A 20,826-nucleotide genomic window follows, 5' to 3' on the forward strand; every position below is an offset into this window, starting at 1 on the left:
CCCGATTCTTTATAAAAAACTTAACTTTTTGGAACGTATCAAATGCTTCCGAACAAACAACCTATCAAAAAAAAACTAAATATTCTCAGAGTTCTTTCTGCAATGAAGTGGGTAGCTGGTCGATTCACACTACTTCACCTATACAGTGCTATAATCAGATCAAGACTAGACTATGGAGTCCCTGTGTATAGATCGTGCAGACCAAGTGTCATCAAATGGCTAACAGAATTAATAGTACAGAATTATTACATCAAGAATTATTACAAACTCTAGGCACTGCTATCACTGCTTTTGGAACTATTTGATTCCATCAACAGTCAGCAAATAAACCTATTAGCAACCTTAGGCATCGAATCTAGCCGAGCAGCCAAGAGTAGATCGGAAGAAAATCCAATATCACAATACAACTAAGAGACAAAGCACTACCTCAACAATGGTAAAACAAAATGTTGAAATAGGTTCATCAAATGGAACCACATAGTTCGGCAAGTGGCCAGAGCAGTGGATAACGTATAACGTATTCGCCTAATGAGCGATGTTATCCGATTAGTTATTGTAGGCTGACTACGTGGACAAATGTTGTTTCTAAAGATCTTAAGCGCGAGCTCTATCACCTTTACTAGTGGGGGATAACAGCATCGACTGAAAACCTAACGCAGAGTAACGTTATCGTGAGATTATTTCAATATTTTGCATTAACGTGTGATGAGATAGCGCCCAGTTCCTTAGTTAAATTGTGAATGCTTTTAAACCTGTAATTAAAGTCTGTGATATTTACGTTGTTTGCAGTCTTGTTGGCCTGTTAACAACCTTCGCTTTCATTCCAAAGGTGTTCAGTGGGATTAAGGTCTTCACTATGGGTAGCCGAATGAAGCTTTTGTACTTACATATGTTCAAACTAAGTCATTACAGGCTGTGCAGAATGACACGGGACATTGTCATATTGAAAGAAAAAAGTCCAAAAAGCTATCAAACACCCAAGACGGTGATTGTGTCCCCTGCAGTCTTCATACTTTGGACTACACACTTTGATAAATAACGTTCTTTTCTGTCTTTCTGGAATTCTTTTGATAATGGATTCCAAAGGAATGCGTTTATATATATCATTTATCAATTTATCAGACAGTTAGTTCGTATCAACTATGGAGAAACTCCACATTTGTAAATGAGAATTTTCAATCATCAAAAAAATAAATAAATAAACTCGTGATTGATCACTTGACGGAAGATCGAAAGGAATGAAGAAAACGTATCGTGATTTTGGTGGATGGAGGTTCAGATTTTGATTTTAAACCCCTTCAGTTATTTTAGAAAATTATTGATCAGTAATGAATTATTCGATCTGGTTTCCCTCCAGCGACCACGATCGAAAGTAAATATTAACCGAAATATGGTGATCAGCTAATGTAATGAGTATGTGAAGAAAATTTGCATAATTTATTTTTAAAGAAAATAAAAAGGAAAAAGCAAATTCAAAGAACGTACTCAATAGTGGTGTGCAATGCAAATAAATGACGTATGCCACGTACGTCAATCTCGAGCATTAAGTGTTGTTGCTGTTTGAAACCTGGAATATACGGGGCTACAAGTGTGAAAACAAAAAAGAGAAGTAGTAACGGCTTCTTGTTGAGTGGTAAGAATTTATCAAGTGTCAAGGCAATTTATAGGGTTTACAGTTCCTATATTACATGATTTATTATAAAGTACACGGTGGCCTAAACGTGGTATGGGAAGAAGTTGTTCTGTAGGCATTTTGTAGTGTAATTAAAATACAGAATTTAGTTTGTGTAGGCTGGTGCGTTGTGTTGTGATACGGATGATAGCAACTGTGCACAGGCCTTGTCCACTGGATTAAGTGTCCCATTGGTGCTATTGTTATTGAATAAAGGTCAGGGAGTGTATACCCTCCTGGAATTATGACCTGTTATTCGGTGTCTCCATTTGTGCTATTGATATTGAATAAAGGTCAGGGAGTGTATACCCTCCTGGAATTGTGACCTGTTATTCAGGAGAGCAAGAAAAAACCAGGTAAGCTTTTTGTGTTTGTTATTTTACAATAAGTCAGAGTGTCAAGGCTTTCCTTCCTGTGCCTTAGTTGGGATAGGAATTTGATTATTATTATAAGCCATATGGTGCAAGGAAGCCTAAGGCTTATGCTATTTGATCCCAATAAGGGGATCGATCGGCTTGTATTCTTAAAGGAAGAATGAATTTGTATATATTTTCTCACAGCTGAATTACTGAGATTTTGTAGGCTAATTTGCCAGTTTAGCTAGTTTAGTAGCAAAGATTTTGCCATTTTGGATGAGAACTAAATTATAATTAAAAAAAAAAAATATATATATATATATGAAAAAATATGTATACATATATTTAAACTTACATTCGTTTAAATGTGCTTTGGTCTTTTACATGAAATTTCCATATTCCTTTTTTTTTTTCAACCTGTCACATAAACCGTTTTTATGCAGTAGACAGATCTATTGCAGTAAATGTATGGGTAGACATAGTAGTAGTAGTGACATGTGATGCAAGAAAGCAAGTGTATGAGATTATGCAGCATCAGCCAAAAAAAAAAAAAAAAAAATCACACCATTCCTTCGAAATGTCTGTCCAGTTCCTCCTTAAATTTATTTAACCTATCAACTTCCACGACAGATGGAAGTTTGTTCCAGCAATTAACCACCCGCTGGCTAAAGGCAAATTTCCGCACATCTATTCTGCATATGTCTTTTCTTAATTTGAATTTATGCCCCCTTAGGTTCGTAATCTGAACAAGTGGAAGGATCCCATCAGAATTCAGCGTGCTCAACCCATTCAAGGCCTTATACACCTCAATCAAATCCAAGCGCAGGTGCCTAGTCTCCAGCCACTGCAATTTGCAGAACTTAAGCCACTCTTGGTAAGTGGATCCCTTCATTTCTCTGATTAATCATGTTGCCCTTCTCTGTACGCGCTCAAGCAAATCTACATCCTTCCTAAAATGAAGCCTCCAGACCTGTACGCAGTACTCAAGGCGTGGCCTGACCATTGCCTTATACAGAGGGACAATCACCTCCTTTTCCCTGCTAGCAAAATTCCTATATATCATTGACAAAACCCCATGACCTACCCTGGCAGCCTGTCTGCATTGCTCAGAAAACTTCATATCTGACTGCACAATTACTCCCAGGTCTTTTTCATTTTCTACCACCTTAAGTGTAGTACCACACAGATGGTACGTTTCTCTGGGGTTACTTCTACCCATATGCAGTACTTTGCATTTGTCAAGGTTAAACTTCAGTTGCCACTTCTTAGCCCATCTGCCCAAATTATCTAGATCCTGTTGCAGTAGCACACTGCCATTACTGTCATTAACAACTCTGCCAACCTTTGTATCATCTGCAAACTTCGACACTAAGCCTGATATACCTTCATCAATATCATTGATAAATATACAAAACAACAGTGGACCCAACACCGAACCCTGTGGGACCCCACTAATAACATTAGTCCAAGAAGAGCAGCACCCATTGATTACCACCCTCTGTCTTCTAGCACTTAACCATCCTTTTATCCATTGTAGCAACTTACCCTTAATACCATTCTGCTCCAATTTGTACAATAGTCTTCCATGCGCAACAGTGTCAAAAGCTTTCCTGAAATCCAAATATATGATATCAAAATTATTTTTTGCATCCAGTTCCTTTGTAACCACATCATAATATCCTATCAAATTTGTCAGACAAGACTTTCCCTTAACAAACCCATGCTGTGTCTGAATTATTGCTGCAGTCTTGTCTAGATGATCCTGCAATGCATCTTTAACCAGTGACTCCATTATTTTACCCGGAACAGAAGTTAAACTAACTGGTCTGTAATTACTCGTGTCACCCTTCGATTCCCCTTTGTGAATTGGGGATACATTTGCACATCTCCAGTCCGTGGGACCCTCCCCTGAGTCCAAGGACGCTCTCATAATTATGGCTAAGGGTTTGCTTAATTGCTTTGCCGCCTCCTTTAATATAACTGGATAGATCCCATCCACCCCAGGTGCTTTTCTTACGTTTAACTTCAACAATTTCTCTTCCACTTTGCTCTCAGTTATTACAAAATCATTAAGTATCTTGCTACAATTTGATAACCTTCTGCCATTTTCAAACCTTAATAATTCCTCACGTGTGAATGTAGATGCAAAATACTCATTCAGTTTGTTTGCTATCTGAGCAGGATCATCAACAGTCGAACCATCGATGTCAAGTGGACCAATCAGATTCATCCCCTTCCTTTTAGAGTTTATATCAGTAAAGAAATCCTTGCTGTTTTTCTTAGCATCTTTTGCCAAAGATTTCTCGTAATCCGCCTTCGCCTGCCGAACCTCCTTTGTGACCTGATTACAGACTAGCTTATATCTGCCATAGGCTTCTGAGTCGCTTGATAATTTATATGCATCCCATGCATTTTTCTTCTCTATTACGAGTCTCATTAGTTCATTAGATAACCATTTAGGCCTAAACCTTGAACAGTATTTCTTAATAGGTATGAAACTTTTAGTAGCTTCCACGATTAATTCCTTGAATGCTTCCCACTTAGAATTTACTGTTGGTAACATCGTCAGTTTACTGTTGTTGTCAAGGGTTAATCCTAGCAATCAGATGTTATCAGTGACTGGGATGGAGGCATTAGAAATTTGAAGTTCAGGATCATTATGAAGTTTTTGTTGCCTACAAAAATGGATAGAACTGTTTTCTGACGCGAGAGTCGATAGCCATTGAGGCTGACCCACCGTTGTATTTTATTAAGTGATACCTGAAGCTGGCGTTCAATAGATCTCATATTTTGGGAATGGCAGGAGATGGAAAGGTTATCTGCATAAAGGTAAGTTTGAACGGTATTTGGAAGCTGTTTGGTGATGGAATCTATTCTAAGAGCAAAACGAGTGGCACTCAGTACTGATCCCTGCGGAACACCTTCTTCCTGCATGAACGTTGCGGAGAGGGCATGTTAGTATTGAACTTTCTGCAGGGTTGAGTTGAAGTAGTCTGTGATTTCAGAAAGTTACATACTATTCGGAAGTGGTCACTGCCCATGGAACATTTATTACAAATAGCATCACCTCTACATGCTTGTTGGGAGTTTCCATATTTGTGGCATTTAAAACAACGAAAGGGATTAGGTATATAAGGTCAAATTCGGCAGTTTAAATAGCTAGGTTTTACTGAGGATGGCAAATCTGGGATACTGAAAATTAAAATTATGGATCGAGTTGGAACGAGATTTCCAAATTTTTTGGTCATTATAGGTTTTGCACTAATTAATTTTTGATTTCTCAGTTCCTGCACTAATTCCTCTTCAGATAGTGTAATCAGGTCCCACTTTGTGATGACATCTTTGGACAAATTTAACATATTGTGGGGAGTGACAGATACAAGCAGCCCAGCAAATGTTGTTGTTGTTGTTTTGAGCAGCCACTCGGAGTGTTTTGAGGTGACTGTTTCAATCAGGAGATCTCCGAATTGCAGTTGTTTAACCATTTTGGTGTTCCAGCAATGGATTCCAAATGTCCTTGGATAACAAAAGGTGATAATTTGCCGACAGGCTGGTTGGAGAGAGAGAGAGTGTATCACTAGAAAGTTTGGCAACTCATTACACTGCACTTCTCTTCGGAGCCTTTTCGGTTGGGTTAAGTCATCATCATTGGGTTTCTCTGGCCTTCAGTTTGAAGGCTCTAGAGGAGAATAGTTGTTTATATCCATGGTTACTCCTTTTAACCGTGGAGGATAACTTTTCCCCCAGGTTACCGGCCCCGCCATGGGGAGGCAGGAGCAGTGCCGCTCGGAGGCCAAGCGGTTGAAGTGTTAATTAATTAGTAGAAATAGAAATACAGGAAAACGTAAAGAAAGGTGTATTTCCTTTCTGTGTTCTTACTTGTGGCTTTTCAAGTATAGAACTGTTTTTAAAGTAAGACTGTTGAGAGAACTGTAGATACTTAAAATATAATTTAAATCGCTTATCAAAAACACTTTGAATCATAAGAATATCGCTTGGTCTCGAAATACGCTTCGCACCCGGGCCCTTTCTGCTTTCTAACTTGTAGTTTTTTTATGTATAGAACTCTTTTAAATAAGAATGTTGGGAGAAAGACACGATATTAAAAATAACTTTAATCACTTGTTAAGACTCTATAATCACTCTATAAGTCGCAGTAATATCGCTTGGCCTCGAAAAACGCTTGCCACCCGGGGATGGCACGTGGAGCCGAAGATGGCTGGTGAGGAACATGCAATGCATAGATGGTGGTGTTAAGTAGGCAGTTACATCTACAGTAAAGCTAAATCTCGGGAATTTTAGTACCACGGATCACAGCGAAGATATTGTGACTTCCCATGAACTTTCAGTGAGTTTGGAAAGAGTACCAGGAACTGACACATACTGCTCACTTATTCTTTCAGTTTAATTCAATTTAGTTTGATTTTATTTCTGTATATGGATATTCAATCCATTTTTCACCTCTCAATCACACTCATGCTTCCATTCACAACTCATACTTTTCGAAACGTTGAATTAACATTTTAATGTCGCACTAAATACGAGTGTAATTAAGGAAAGAATAGTTGATGTTGTTGTAGTAGGGATTTAGGAGCATCAGCGACTAAGGCCATATTGCTCTGTTTATAGTGTCTGTAAATTGCGCGTGTTCTGAGATCGATATTTTCTGTTTTCTGGACGAAAAACCTGAGTTTCCGGGTGAAAAAACCGTGATATCCTCGTCTGAGACCAATAATCTTAGCCAAGTTGTGAAAAAGGCCCAATAAAATTCCTCACGCCATCGACGGGATTCGAATTCAGGTCTTTCAGTTGGAAAATCTGTTATAAATCAATGATTTGTAAATTTGTATAATAATTATTTCGGCATGGATATCGTTAAAGAAAGAAATTGGATCTGTATATGAAACTAATCAAGTATTTATTTGCGCGAGATCTCAAGGAACCCAAATTGACTGCACTGAATAACATTAACACCATAGAAGTTGTGTTAAGAAATCGGACTATATTGTGAACTTGCAAAGAAATTTAATCAATTCATGATCCAGTCGAATTTAGTCGAATACAGATCAAATTATAACAAAAGAATTTAAACTGATGGATATTCCTCCTTCTTTCCGTTATTTCTTCTCATCTCCAGAAAATTTTCCGTTATTTCTTCCCATTCATCTCTATTTGCAATTTTCAACCTGATTAATGAATTCTATTTCTTCAACGCCTATGTCTTTTTCCTTTATAAAGTTCTGCACCGCTTCCTTATCTTTTTCATCCAGGTGTTTTTCTCGTGCGGCAACAAGCACAATACCTGAAAGATTTGAAATTATTAGTTTATATATTGAAAGAAAGAAAAAATCAGTTACAACAACGAAATAAAATCGCCAAAATATTAATTACAGAATTAATGAAAATTGTCGTCAGAGCTCTTCTCCACTAAAGATTAAATCCACAAAACTTCTTTTCTAACTTGGAATGTCGATTGATAAAAAAATGGGCTTTAATTGGTGATTATTGCACAGTGCACCTTTAAAGTACCCCCTTTTCATCATATACAGAAAAATCAACACTTTTCTTTAATTCATTAATAAAAGCCCATGGCTGAGCTACTCGGGTTCAGGCGTGGACAGTATGGTTTCTTCCCACTCGAAAACAAGGGTTTTTCGACCAGAAAAATAGGAAAACCGACCAGAAACACACGCAATTTATGGACATAGTGTACGCGAGTAGATGAGGCTGTTTTCGGGTGTTTGTGGATAATTTGCTGCTTTTTAGTTTAAAGATTATTTAGATAATGATCACTACTGCGTCGACTGTCCATTCGATATTTATATAAAGCAGCCGGTCAAATGGAAAAGTCTGATGAAGAGGCTGATACCTTATGCAATTATATGTCAATGTGGGAACCGGCACTTGGTAATGTAAGTGTGCAAATATCAATGATGATTCTGTTAATTGGCTTCGTTTATCCATTTGAAAGGATCCCCATAAAGGATCATAGGCATTGAAGCCTGTGAAGAGGCAGATTGGAGCGGACAGCTGTGTAACCAGAACTTAAAATTACAAAGAGTATAATTATGATTTCGTGAAAGGTACAGGGATACAGGAGCATAACCCAAATCATTGTGTGTAAAAACAAATTGTAAGGAAATTTGTGAGGGGAATATATATAGGACTGTTTTGTGTATATATTTGCAAAGAGTGGACGCATGTTCATCTCATAGCCGGGATAAGGTCATATAAAACAATTTAAGTAGATTGAATTAAATGTTTATTGTAAAGATAGTAGTACTTTTAAAGCGAGAATAATTCCACATGTAGAGATGAGAGATCCATCTCTTTTTCTATTTCTCTTCGTTTTGCTTGAATAACTTGTCGTACGCTTCCTGGGCTCCACCTTTTCTTTTGTAACATTTCAGCAAGTCCCACCTCAGAGATAATGAGGCCTTTGGAGATATTCAGAGTGAAATGAGAGGAGTATCACCAAAGCTGAAAGTTTTAAAAAATGACATTGGATGTTTCTGAGTCATTGTTTCCGAAGTCCAGACCGAAGTCTCCTTGCTGTTTTAAATGTACTATTACCAGTCTAAGCATTTCTCGGTAAAAAAGGGTAGAGTTTACTCACTCACTGACTTGGTAGTGAGTGGACCAATAGTTATTCTCTTAGGATTGACACTGACATTGTCAGTTTGATGTTGTTCATGGTATATAGTGTATAATGCTCAGCGGCTCCAGAGATTTCCCTCAACTCTGCATTTATTCCTCTTATGGCGTATACAGACTCTGTAAAGGCTAGATAGTGCGGGTTAGTGTGGAGTTATGTTGATATATTGTTCATCTAGCAATTTAGCTTAGGGTCAGTGGTGTTCCACTGACCCTAAGCTAAATTAGGGGGTTAGTGGAAACCACTGACCCCCTAATTACAGTCCATCAAAACGGGGGTCCGGTCCAGGTTAGTAGGAAACGGTGCTCTGGCAAGGCTGACCTGAGCTTAGTTGCCTGAGCTTTCTGGGAAGAGCCCGAAGGAGAACAAAAGCTTGGAAGTTGTTCAGGAAAGAAATTTGCTGTTGTTCAGTGTTCATTATGGGGCAGACGTTTCAGATAATCGCGTTCATGGTGACGAAGTGACTAGAAACGACTAAACAGCGCAACACCACTTACACTGTGCAAACACAACCTTATCCACCTTTCTAGTGGTTTAAAGATTTCTGTGTCATCATGGTGTTTCATTATGGAGTTGAGCCGCCCTACATAAGATGCTTATACATCTACACGTTATTCAGTGCCTGATGAATTCTACAATTCAAGCCATAAAAAGTATGTAGTCTACGGTGGTCCGTTTTTGGACTTGGGAGGTTGGTCTTTACCGCCACATAAATGAATCCTGTTTGGCATTGTTCGAACATAGAGGGAACAGGAACAGGTGGCAAAGAGGTTACAAGGTTTTTTGGGTGTGTTTCCTTTAAAAGTCAATTCATATACTAAGGCCAAATTGTGCCTGTCACAGTAATTCTGCAAATAAAATACTGAATGTTTGGTGTAAGGTTTGTGTGTTTCGTGATAAACATTGCAAGCAATAAGGAACGGAGTGTTGAAATAAGAAATGCTATTATAACCCTGTTTAAAGAAAGTAATTCCATAAGAAGTATTGACAAAAAAACTAGATGTTTAATTTAAAGGAGTACAAACTGCCATTCCACGATTCAAGGAGATTGACATTTTAAAGGACAAACCACGACCATAACGACCGCGCTAATTTCTAAACGCAATCCACAACTTACTGCAGCTGAAATCCATGCTGAGTTCAATAGGAATAGAGAAATTCCCGTGTCTCCATCCATTGAAAACTTCGTTTTAAACAAGGACTTCGTGGGCGTGTATTGGTCCGAAAACCCTTCTTAAAACCGAAAAATCGAAAGAAACGATTGACTTGGGCTAAGGATCATCGACATTGCACAATTGATGAGTGAAAAACGTACTGTGGAAGGATGAATCCAAATTTGAAATTTTTGGATCCAAAAGATCCAAGAGTTCACGAAGACGATCAACTGAAGAAAAAGTGGTGCCATATTGTTTAGTACCTACAAAACAGTCAAGCATAGTGGTGGTTCCATCATGATCTCGGGTTGCTTCTGTTTTTTTTGTTGTGGGTTATATCGTCAGAATTGATGAAATTTTAAGAAAAAATGCTATAAAAATATTCCTGAACGTAAAGCAATATCCTCTGGACTTTGTGGAAGAAATTGTATACTATAAGACAATTATCAAATTTTCATCAAAAGACAATTTCATCAAAATATCCTCTCGTGGAGGATATTTTGATGAAAAATTAGTATAATCGTCAATATTAATCACTTCAATATTTTTTGCTGTTTTTAAATGCTTTATAAAAATCTTAAAATACTTTTTATATTAACCGTACATTGTCATAGCTGATTTCAAAAAAAGAAAGGAAACTGTTATCATTATCCTGTGATTCTAAGCTTTTAGGCGGCAGTGTAGATATCACATTGCAATAAGAAACAGTTACTCACTAGATTTATCCAGGGTTAATATCTCGCAGCATATCTCGACAATTACGTAATCATTATCTTCTTTAATAACGATGAACTGTCCACTGAGAAAATCATCTAAAAACAATAAAATCTTATGGCGTAACAAACCCAAAACAAAATTAAAATATATATTATAAATAGATTCGTTTCATAATTTATTAACTAGGCTCCAGGATTGAAGGGCACAGCAATGTTTATAGGGAGAGAACTTTTCTCAACATGGGTGGCTTTAATTGCAAGGTGGAATTTTTTTGTAATGTTAGATTCGCTTAAATAAGGGATGTGCAAGAGTTTTTCCATACAATCATTGAGAAGGCGTTAAGGGTTTAGAAGTACTAATGCGGGAAGTTAGGGAAGATGGCACGGAATCGATTCGGGTCATTGGAATAGGATAAAGTTACACTTCAGCTCTTTCTGAGGGCCCTTGTGTACAACAATTAATAAAAGGAAAATATAATAGAATCAAATTCTATCAGCAGTTAAGATTTGAGGCAACCCCGTTTGTGTCGGGGCTCAGGTGCAGTGTATCTAGAGCGCCCCTCTTGAAGAGGACCCAGCTTGCGGTTAACAGAAGATGACATTTGGGGAATGTAATAGTGAAAATGTCTCTTGGAAATAGGCAGATAGAATGGGCTACTAAGTACGATTGTCTCATTATGGGGGACTTCAACGTACCTCTTACTGATTGGAATAAGTGGATTGGAAATACTTTTTACGATTACAATTTTTTAACAAATGGACGACTGCTACTTACCCCATTATGCCCGAGGAAGTAAAATGGTCTCGTACATTCTAGATCCAGTTCTCATTACGCAAAGAAACTATCAAAAATCTGACAGTGAAGAACAATAGGCAGCAGTGTGCTCAATACTATAAAAGCGGGTTTATCTAAAGAAATCTGTGCGGTCAAAGGTAAGGAATCAAATTGAAGAGAGGAGACTATAATCGAACGAGATGTTTCTAGGACTCGATTAACTGAAAAGATTGGTGCATCATGTAGGATACAAAAATGTTATGGAGAAATATTTAAGGGATATATATGTTCTCGAAACCACAAAGGTTTTTGTATTAGTGGGTCAAATTCCATCGGGCTAGCCAGGTGGGTAAAGTGCCTGCCTGGCAACCCAAAGGTCGCGGGTTCGAATCCCGCCTCGGGCTTGGATCAAAGTACTGCAAAAACCTTGGAAGGTGCACTATGGCCACAGAAGCCGATGCACCAACAACTACCAAAAAAAAAAAAAAAAAATCAAATTCCATTTTGGCACCTTACGTTTACGTAAGATGCTGATGAAAACTATTATGAGAAAGTAGCAAAGAGCTAAGAATGTTGAAAATTAGATCTCATAAGCGAATAAAAGAAAAAAAAAAAAGAGGGCAGAAATGGTAGATCTCTTGGAATGTTAAGGAGATAAATTGCAGTAAAATAAGTGATGTACGCACCTGCGTACATCACTTATGTTCGTACCTTTATTCACCAAATAAAGGTACGAACCTTTATTTGGTAGCGAATCGAGCCACCTTTATTTCGAATAATAACATGTGCGTAGCACGGCATGGATTCTCTAAGGTATTGTAATGCGTTTTGGGCTAATCGAAACTATTCTTCCAGGCAAGATATCGCGTAGTTGGGACAAAGGAAGAGGTCTTCTTTGTCGAATAGCCCGTTCCAGCGTATCCCACACATTTTCAATAGGATTGAGATCAAGTGAATGTGGAGACCAGGAAAGATGGTGGAAATCTGTCTCATGTTTTCAGAACCATTCCTGACTCGGTATCTAACTAGAAGGTATGGTCAACGGTGGATAGGTAGAGATGGGCCTGTAATGTGGCCTCCCAGATCACGGGACTTAAATCCTATGGATTTTTATATCTGGGGTCATGTAAAAAGCTTGGTGTACACTTCTGACATTAACACAGTTGAGGAATTGTAGCGTCGGGTTGAAGGAGTCTTTCAGCAAATCAGAAATGACCCAGTAATGCCCGAGAGAATTCGCAACTCAACGTAGAGAAGACTACAAAACTGCGTACGGATGCAAGGACAGCATTTTGAACACCTTTTGTAACATCCTGTAACATGTAAAATTCGTAAAATCCTGTGGTATTGAAACCAAAAATTAAAAATGTATTATCTTATGTTCACCCTTCCAAAGGATTCACAGCGTTTTGCTAAACTAGTTCTCCCATAGTCAGTGGCGAATCTTAACAGAAAATGTGCATTATCTCGAAAACGGTTCATTTGCAGCCCGATGTTCACTGGGACTTTTTTGCTTATTTTAGTTTGTACTTTTCACCTTTAAATTATTGACCACCATTTTTGAAACACACTGTATATTATGCTTTTATTTATTGACAGGAGTGAGATCTTTTTCAGGGCAAGCTTGATGGCGTGGAACTCCGCAGTATAACTGCTGAATTCGCCCGGAAGGGACACTTCCCGAAAACAACTGTCTCAGTTGTTTTCGGGAAGACCCCAGCTGTACCTACTTGATTGTCAGACTTTGAACCATCAGTGTAAATCTTGGCAAAGTGGGGATACTTTTGTGTGTAAGCAAAATGTAGTCGTTGGATATTAATATTGCTATACAAACTTTACCCTATTGCTGAAAGTATTCATCAGAAGAAAGTGTGAAGTTAGTCCACGGGAGATTCGGATCTTTTAATTCTCTGAGGATTTATCGAGTTTAATGTTCAAACTTTCTGATAGATTCTGTAGTCTGCTAGGCTGAATTGTTCTGGGTTTATTTGCATATTTTGAAATCGACCCGAGGTCGATTTTCTGTTTTTCTGGATTAAAAATCAGAGTTTCTGGGAGAAAACAGCATGCTACCCTCGACTGATTTTGACTTACTCAGCCACGTTATGAAAGTGGCCCATAAAAATTCCTCACATAATCGACGGGGCTCGAACTCGGATCTTTTCCACTCGGTGTAGGAGGAAGTCGATCCTACCAACTGTGCTACCCACAAGTCTGCGCGTGTAGCACAGTGGTATCGTTACCGTCCTTCCCATACCGGGTGGAAAAGACCCAGGTTCGAATCTCTTCGATGACGCGAGGAACGTTAATGGGCTTTTTTCACTCCGTGGCTGAGTTAGTCGGTCTCAGACGTAGGTAGCAAGGTTATTCGTCCAGAAAAACAGGCAAATCGCCCATAGAACACACGCATTAACAGGTATAAGACACACAGCATGGCAGATGAATCTAAATATTCGGGTGGACTAATGTAATAGTTTTTTTTTTTTTTTTTTTTTGTGTGAAATGAACGGATTGAACATTGTAACTGACTTGTTTTTGCTCATTTTGGATTATAGAATAGAAGCCAGAGATTAATATTATTACATATTAATAATATTAAATAAAACAGATATTAATGAAGGGAACAACAAATTATTTTACTTACAGTCGCTACTGAAATCATATTTAGAATGGCATGAACTATCTTGGGTTACTGTGATCGACTCTGATTTTTCTCGATCGTCATATCTGTAGAAAAGATGAAGAACATACTCAGTTATATAAAGGATGTGTCAACTAAAAGGCAATGGAGTTTGGCTCGGTTTTGGTTTTTATGACACATGGGCGACTAAGACCAATATTTAAATAAGACACAGGTTAAATAAACAATGATATATGAATATGTAGAAATTGTTAAAAGGTTAGTAAATTTAGATAAAAATAAAATCTGACAAAACAGATATACATGATGGGTATTAAAAAAACATTTATATACGTATATAAAGGTTTGTAGTTTTTAAAAAGTTAAAAATTGCGGACATACCTTCTTTGTTAAATATTATTACATATTAATAATATTAAATAAAGCAGATATTAATGAAGGGAACAACAAATTCTTTATGGCTCAGTCAGATTGTTAAAAGCGCCAAAACGTAAACGGCGTGCATTTCAAAATCAATAATTACATGTTTCAATGTTAAAATGGTGTCATGATGCTTTCAAATAGGATAGTCATCATAAATGCTATCGTCATCACAGTGGTATCGTCACCGTCTTTCCCCCACCAGGTGGAAAAGGCCCGAGTTCGAATCCCGTCGATGACGCGAGGAATTTTAATGGGCTTTTTCATTCAGTGGCTGAGTTAGTCGGTCTCAAGCGTAGATAGCAAGGTTTTTCCCCCCAGAAACTGGGGTTTTTCGTCCAGCAAACAGACAACTCGATCATAGAACACACGCAATTAACAGACATAAGCAGATGAATTTAATTATTCGGGTGGCCTAAATATAATAGTTTAGTAACAGACACAGTACACTGATGCCTTATAGCCTTTGTTGCTTCAGAATTTTACACGAGCACTTTACTGAGCATTACACTCAATATAGCACGATCGTAATCGAGTGAGAGGAGTTTATACTCACACCCGTGTTGAAATCCACAGGACACCACGAAATGCAGTAATTTTTGATTACTTCTTTCTTATAAACACTCCTGAGTAGCGGTCCCGGAGTACAAACAAAATTTATGTTATAAATTAAGAGTTGACTTACACGAATTCTTCAATGGTTCCGCTTCCGCTTGGCTGTATGTTGACATTTATATTGGAACACAAATGAAACTTCTCGCTGTTACCGACTATGTACCACACTCCATTCATCTGTTAAAAAAAAAGGGAGAAGATTATTTCGAAATAAATGCATACAATATAGGTGCAAACATTAATATGATTACAGTATTAGTATCAGCCATACGGTGCGAGCAAGACAGAAACTCTGCCTGCATCGGTCACATACCCACACACACACACACAACTCTTTCTTTCCCTCGCTATATCCCTCCTCTCATAGGTACCAACACGGTTTGGTTAAGCTATCATAGAGGCTTCTTATTAAAAATAAGCCTCTTTGGTAGGTATAAAACTATAAAACCCCTCTGGATAAAGGAAAGGGAAAATTTCCAGAACCAGTTCTATAAGTCTATAGCTGTCCCCTTCGCTTAGTCTTAGCCTTCGAATCTAACATAACGTAACAACAGCAAAAATGGTTCTTTCATTCATTTATTTCACTGTTTCCTTTGAAAACCATAAAAACCTCAATATAGTCAGCTCTAAAAGGTACCTAGTTACGAACTAAGATGTGTACAGTGGAAGAAATACGTCACTTCATCAGCACACAGAAAAATCGACCTCAGAATACACTCAATTTACAGACTATATACACGAGCAACATGGCCTTAGTCGCTGATGCTCCTAAAAACCTAAAAACAACGACAAAATAGATCATAAGAAAGCGTTTAAGATACTGAAAAATCATTTTTTCGTTGACGTAATGGTAATATCCTAAATCGCAAATATCTCCTCTCCCCCACTAGTACCGATGATATTCTCGTCAAAGCAACAACACGCATTCCTCAGAGAGGTGTGCTCTCCAGTACTATATTTTCAGCATCTCTACAACCGCTTCTGCAAAACAATCCAAATCTACTGACATATGCCGATGATTTAAAGCTATTTATTAATTTCAAAGCCTGTGATGATATTCGCAAAGTTAGCCATGATGCGAATTTACAGATGGATGAAATCATCAAGTATCTGAGAGATCTCAATCTGACTATCAACAATACAAACAAATCTTCTCAAATAACTTGTTTCTTACAGAGACAACCAAACCATATAGAAATTAAAATTGTAGATGCGTCAATTCCAAATGTCTATGCACACAAAGACCTAGGAGTAGTTTTTGACAAAAATCTTTCTTTTAATTCTCACTATTTATATATTGCTCCTCAAAAAATTCAAAAAGAAAAATGGCTAATCAACCAAGAAACTGCAGCGATTCAAGGCAGAAGAACAGTCAAAAATCATTTTCAAAGATGCATCTTCCCATACTGTTTTATGCTTCTGATATCTGGTCTGGTGCTTCTCAAGTTATCGTCAGGAAATTCCTTGCCTTAGAGTATTGGGTTCTTAGATGGCTGGACAGCAAACTTCGTTTTCCCCATACAATATCCAGGCAACAGCTTTATGAAAACATAAACACAAAGCTTCTCCAACAGATGATCAACGAGTCTGGAGTCATCCTTCTTGCAAAGTTAATTACTTCTGTAAGCAATTCACCAAACGTAGCTAACATAATAGCAGCTCTCAACACAGAAAATTCAGGAAACCAACGACAATTCAAATCCAACCTCTCCAGACTCAAACACATGGACAGAATATTCCTCAATGAATCCCTTCACCTCATAAATCTTCACTACATTGATTGAAAAAGATTACTCAACTCTAAAGACTGCAGGATTCAGATTTCCAATCAGATGAAGGGATTAAAACATCAACTTCCTCCAACCCAGTAATTATCAACTGAAAGCCAAATATACTGTACCGCGAAGTGTTTTATTCATAAACGAGTATAATTCTTAATCATTGTTTGTGTATAGATGAATACTGCTATGTATTTCAATTATTTATATTTTATTTCTTTTGTACCAAATTATCTGTCCCTAGCCATATGTTGTGATGGGCTTGCTGTATTGCAATAAATGAATATTTTTTATAATAGAAGTATTCCATCATCAGTCACCGTTCTGGAGATCTCACCAACCTTCGTTAAAAAGATCTAAAAGGCAGACAACGCAAGTTGCTTGACTTTTGAACCTTTTTAATAAAGAGATCAATCAAAGAAGAGATCTTTGCAAAGTCTTTCATTGAAGAGAAATTGTTGAGATCTTTCCAGTGTCTTTTTTTTTCAGGTGTAACTAACCATGCTTGGACAGAATAATTGCTTTACTTAGCGGAATTACAATCTCTTTTACTTGCACAAGCAATTATTTGAGAAATCATAGCGAGGATTCTCTCTCTTTTGAGCCTAATTCTCTGCACAGAGAACTTCATGTCTGCTGGATCGTAATCACCCAAAACTGTTTTTAAGTTATAGTTTTTGTGCTGATTTCAAATTAGTTTTTGTTCATCACCCACAGTTTTAACGTGTTTGGAAATACAGGCACTAAAACCCGATTTTTTAGAAAGATGAACTTGTTATCTTTAATTGAATTAGAATGTAGTTCCTGATGATTTCTTGTTGTCTTTCGTCTATGGAAAATCTCTTTTCAGCGTCCAACAGAAAGCAGCCAGCATGTTTGGACTCCACTTGCCCTGGTACCTCTTTTCCTTTGCGAAAATAGCTTGATGGAAATTCTCCCGTGCTCCTCTCTTCTCCTATATTTTCTGGGAAGAAGTCCAAATGTGAATCTGAGAAATAAATCTTAAGGGACATATTGCACTTATAACTTCATAGGTCTTGGAAGCTCATTAACTATCTCTTGGTAATTTTTCAGCCTCGAAATTTCCTAAAAAATTTTCAATAACTTTTTAAGTGAGTTCCATGCAGTTCGTTCAACTTCATTTAACTGTTCTTCAGAATGTTCATCTCTCATCAGTTTTCTTATTTTTGGTCCCACAAACATTCCCTCTTTGATTTCTCTTTCTCGCTGACTCCAGTAAATTCCTCTTTCGGGTAGAGAAAACCTGCTCCATTTCGATCCATTGCTTTGACAAAATTTTCATTAAACCAAATTTAATAGGCAATGGCGGTTATAAAACTTTATCAAGAGTAACCAATGGTTTGCTTGCAACATTTTCCCTTTTAGAAACAGCTTTTCGAGCCTTCCCAAATTTTAATTGACGTCACTTCCTATTAGGTGGTTGTTAGATTTTAAATTACGCAAATGACGTTACTTCCTAAATGGCGCTAACGACGCTAACTCAGTAACTAACGTTGATTCGGTAGAGTAAGCAGCGAGTAGTAATATTATGCAAGAATAAAATGTAGACTTTAATAAAAAAATTGAATTAAGATTTTAACCCCACACCCTCCTACCTTTTACTAGTTTGTAAATAAGCTATTGACCATTAGGATAGTTATCTGCGTATATTCTGGAATTAATGCAACATATTTTTTTGCAATATCACCAGTTATCGTTTGGGATTGACAAATCACACCAAATTTAACTTTTTATTAAAATAATATAACAGCCTTTTCTATAAATATTACCAGTAATCGTTGATACCAGTCTTTTCTAGAGTTCAATGTAACATAAGTTACTTGAAAAACTACCAAAAAAAGGAAGTTTTTTGTAGTGGTACAAAAAGCGGTAAATGTACGATAAATGTACCAAAACGTTACTTATCTACAAAATAAACACGGAAGTTTGGTTATTACCAAACTTCAACTACTATTTTTACAAACTGTATAAATATCCTGAAGAACACTAAAATATGAAACTGAAAATATAAAATCAGAACACCGAAAATGTAAAATCACCAACGATTTAAACAATATTGGTTATTTATTACCTTGCTGCTGTCGAAGTCTGGGATGCAATCATCTCTCAATGTACAATTCTTATATTTATCGGTTGCGTACACGACATTAAGCAACAGAAAATGAAGCGCAAGTAAAACAAACATCTTCAAATTGCTTGCAAACTGTCTTCGAAGTCTGTTCCTGGATTGAGATGGTTGAACGAGTAGAGCGCAATTTGATTGCTATTATATAGTCTGAGCCTGCATTAAATTCAAGGATATGATGTAAGACGGCACATACAGGAAATATAACGTGACGTTTTTGGAACACATGCTATTCGAAATCTCAAAGGAACTGCCAGATGTAACGATAGGGAGACTGTTAATTTAGGAGCTAATTTAGGAGCATTAGCAACTAAGGCCATATTGCTCTGGGGATATGCTGTAGTCATTCCCTGACCTTTCCGCATCCTCCGTATTTGGTGATCACGGGCTCGAACCCCGGTCTAATCAAGAAGTGTATGCTACGCACTGCTGCTCCTGCCCACCTGCAGCCGCCTGATAGGGAGACAAAATGCAGAGAACGTATTCTGCCAGTAATTAAACGAAAGCACGAAACAGGATCAATTTGATGGTATAATATCGAATGGACCACTAGATTAACAGGGACAACTGTCAGAACTCATTAATTAAAAATATAAAATGAACACGCCCGTCCTTTCTGAAGTATAAATTTAGATGTTCATTAAATCTGGTTCTCTTACGCGAATACAGAAAGAAGAGAGGGATTCAGACAGGCCACTCCACTCGATCAAACGGGAAAAGTCATAGAAAGGCCAGCAGAAGTGTTGGCCTCTAACGTGTCCATTGTCCTTTATATATACTTTGTATATTCATTTTGTAATCAGTGAGCAACCAGCCAGTTATTCATTACTGGAACAAGTTGCCTTCGCAGGTAATTTGAGGCTGACAGTTTGAAGAAATTCAAAGATCAACTGGATAGTTACCTAGACTGAGCGAGCTTTATGGCAGTTAATTCAACAGTGTGATTAATGCATTCTGTGGGAAATGATACAGAAATGGTAATGTCAGAAAGTACTACTGCTGCACCTGTTCCACTCTCAGACTTGAATCCATCAGTATAAATTTTAGCGAAGCCTGGTTAATATTTTGCATGATTATGTATGAGTGAGATTGTTTTCCCCGTTGTTGGAAATGATGTTACAAGAGGTGATGTCAGACCATTGAGGATCGGGATCTCGGAGACATTATGGAAGTATATATACCAATCTTCTGCTAGTTCCTTTAATCTAAAACCATCAGGTCGAGTTCCCCGAGGGTTCTATAGTACACTGCTCTACAAAATTAACAGAACAAAATGTTTTTCTTCAAAATATTTTTGTGAACAGCGTCGACGAATGCAAGTAGTCAATATTAATCGATCTAGTACCTTATAGAGTCGCGCATTATGGAAATTATTCATGCCTATAAAAACACGAGTTGCGACCACATCACTCCATTCCCGTTATTTGGCTTGTTCAGTGGGATAGCCACATCTCCAGTGCTCAAGATGGCAAGTCATCGTATTTAGATTATTCTTTGAGATGGGGACCCGTTGGATGGCTAGAAGCCGGACAGTCCTAATGTTTCACGCAGTGTCGTCTCGGCACTATGGAAGCGGTTTAATGTACGCTTATAGCACAGTGGTATCGTCACCATCCTCTGCTGTGTATATGCTGCATTCAGGGGGAATCTGCTCGGATGTACTACAGTGAGAAAAGACAGCTTCAGATCCGAAGCATGATTCTGGCTTCGAGCCGTCTGTGTAAACTGTGAAGTCAGAATTTTCAGCTCGGTGTTGTGAGTAGAGCTGAAGGTAGTTAGTACGCCGAGTATTTGACTTCATCCAGTTTTTAAAAAGAGAATTCACGTGCTGGAGTTAGAGCATGCCAGGGTGAAAAAGGCTGGTTGAGTGACAGCGCAACCTTATCTACCGTGAAGTT

General features: G+C 37.7%; 1 protein-coding gene across 1 annotated transcript; it reads right to left on the bottom strand.

Annotated features, from left to right (window-relative positions):
- Positions 1-7,158: 7,158 nt before the first annotated feature.
- LOC150084313 (uncharacterized) lies at positions 7,159-19,021 on the bottom strand. Its single transcript, XM_090375160.1, has 5 exons — positions 18,875-19,021; positions 15,075-15,181; positions 13,973-14,055; positions 10,554-10,649; positions 7,159-7,330 (listed from the first exon to the last, which is right to left on the bottom strand). The coding sequence occupies exons 1-5, from the start codon at positions 18,986-18,988 to the stop codon at positions 7,197-7,199; spliced, it is 534 nt and encodes a 177-aa protein (XP_090231286.1). The 5' UTR covers positions 18,989-19,021; the 3' UTR covers positions 7,159-7,196.
- Positions 19,022-20,826: the final 1,805 nt, after the last annotated feature.

Source organism: Mastigoproctus giganteus, chromosome 6, assembly GCF_048544385.1.
Source record: "Mastigoproctus giganteus isolate SK-2022 chromosome 6, ASM4854438v1, whole genome shotgun sequence".
Taxonomy (NCBI): Eukaryota; Metazoa; Arthropoda; class Arachnida; order Uropygi; family Thelyphonidae; genus Mastigoproctus; species Mastigoproctus giganteus.

Excerpts from the sequence above, each read along its gene's own strand:
- LOC150084313 (XM_090375160.1), bottom strand. The coding sequence starts at position 18,988 with ATGTTTGTTTTACTTGCGCTTCATTTTCTGTTGCTTAATGTCGTGTAC. Across the intron at positions 15,182-18,874 it reads CAGACTTCGACAGCAGCAAG|ATGAATGGAGTGTGGTACAT; the intron begins GTAATAAATAAC and ends TTTTTTTAACAG. Across the intron at positions 7,331-10,553 it reads ATTAACCCTGGATAAATCTA|GTATTGTGCTTGTTGCCGCA; the intron begins GTGAGTAACTGT and ends CAAATCTTTCAG.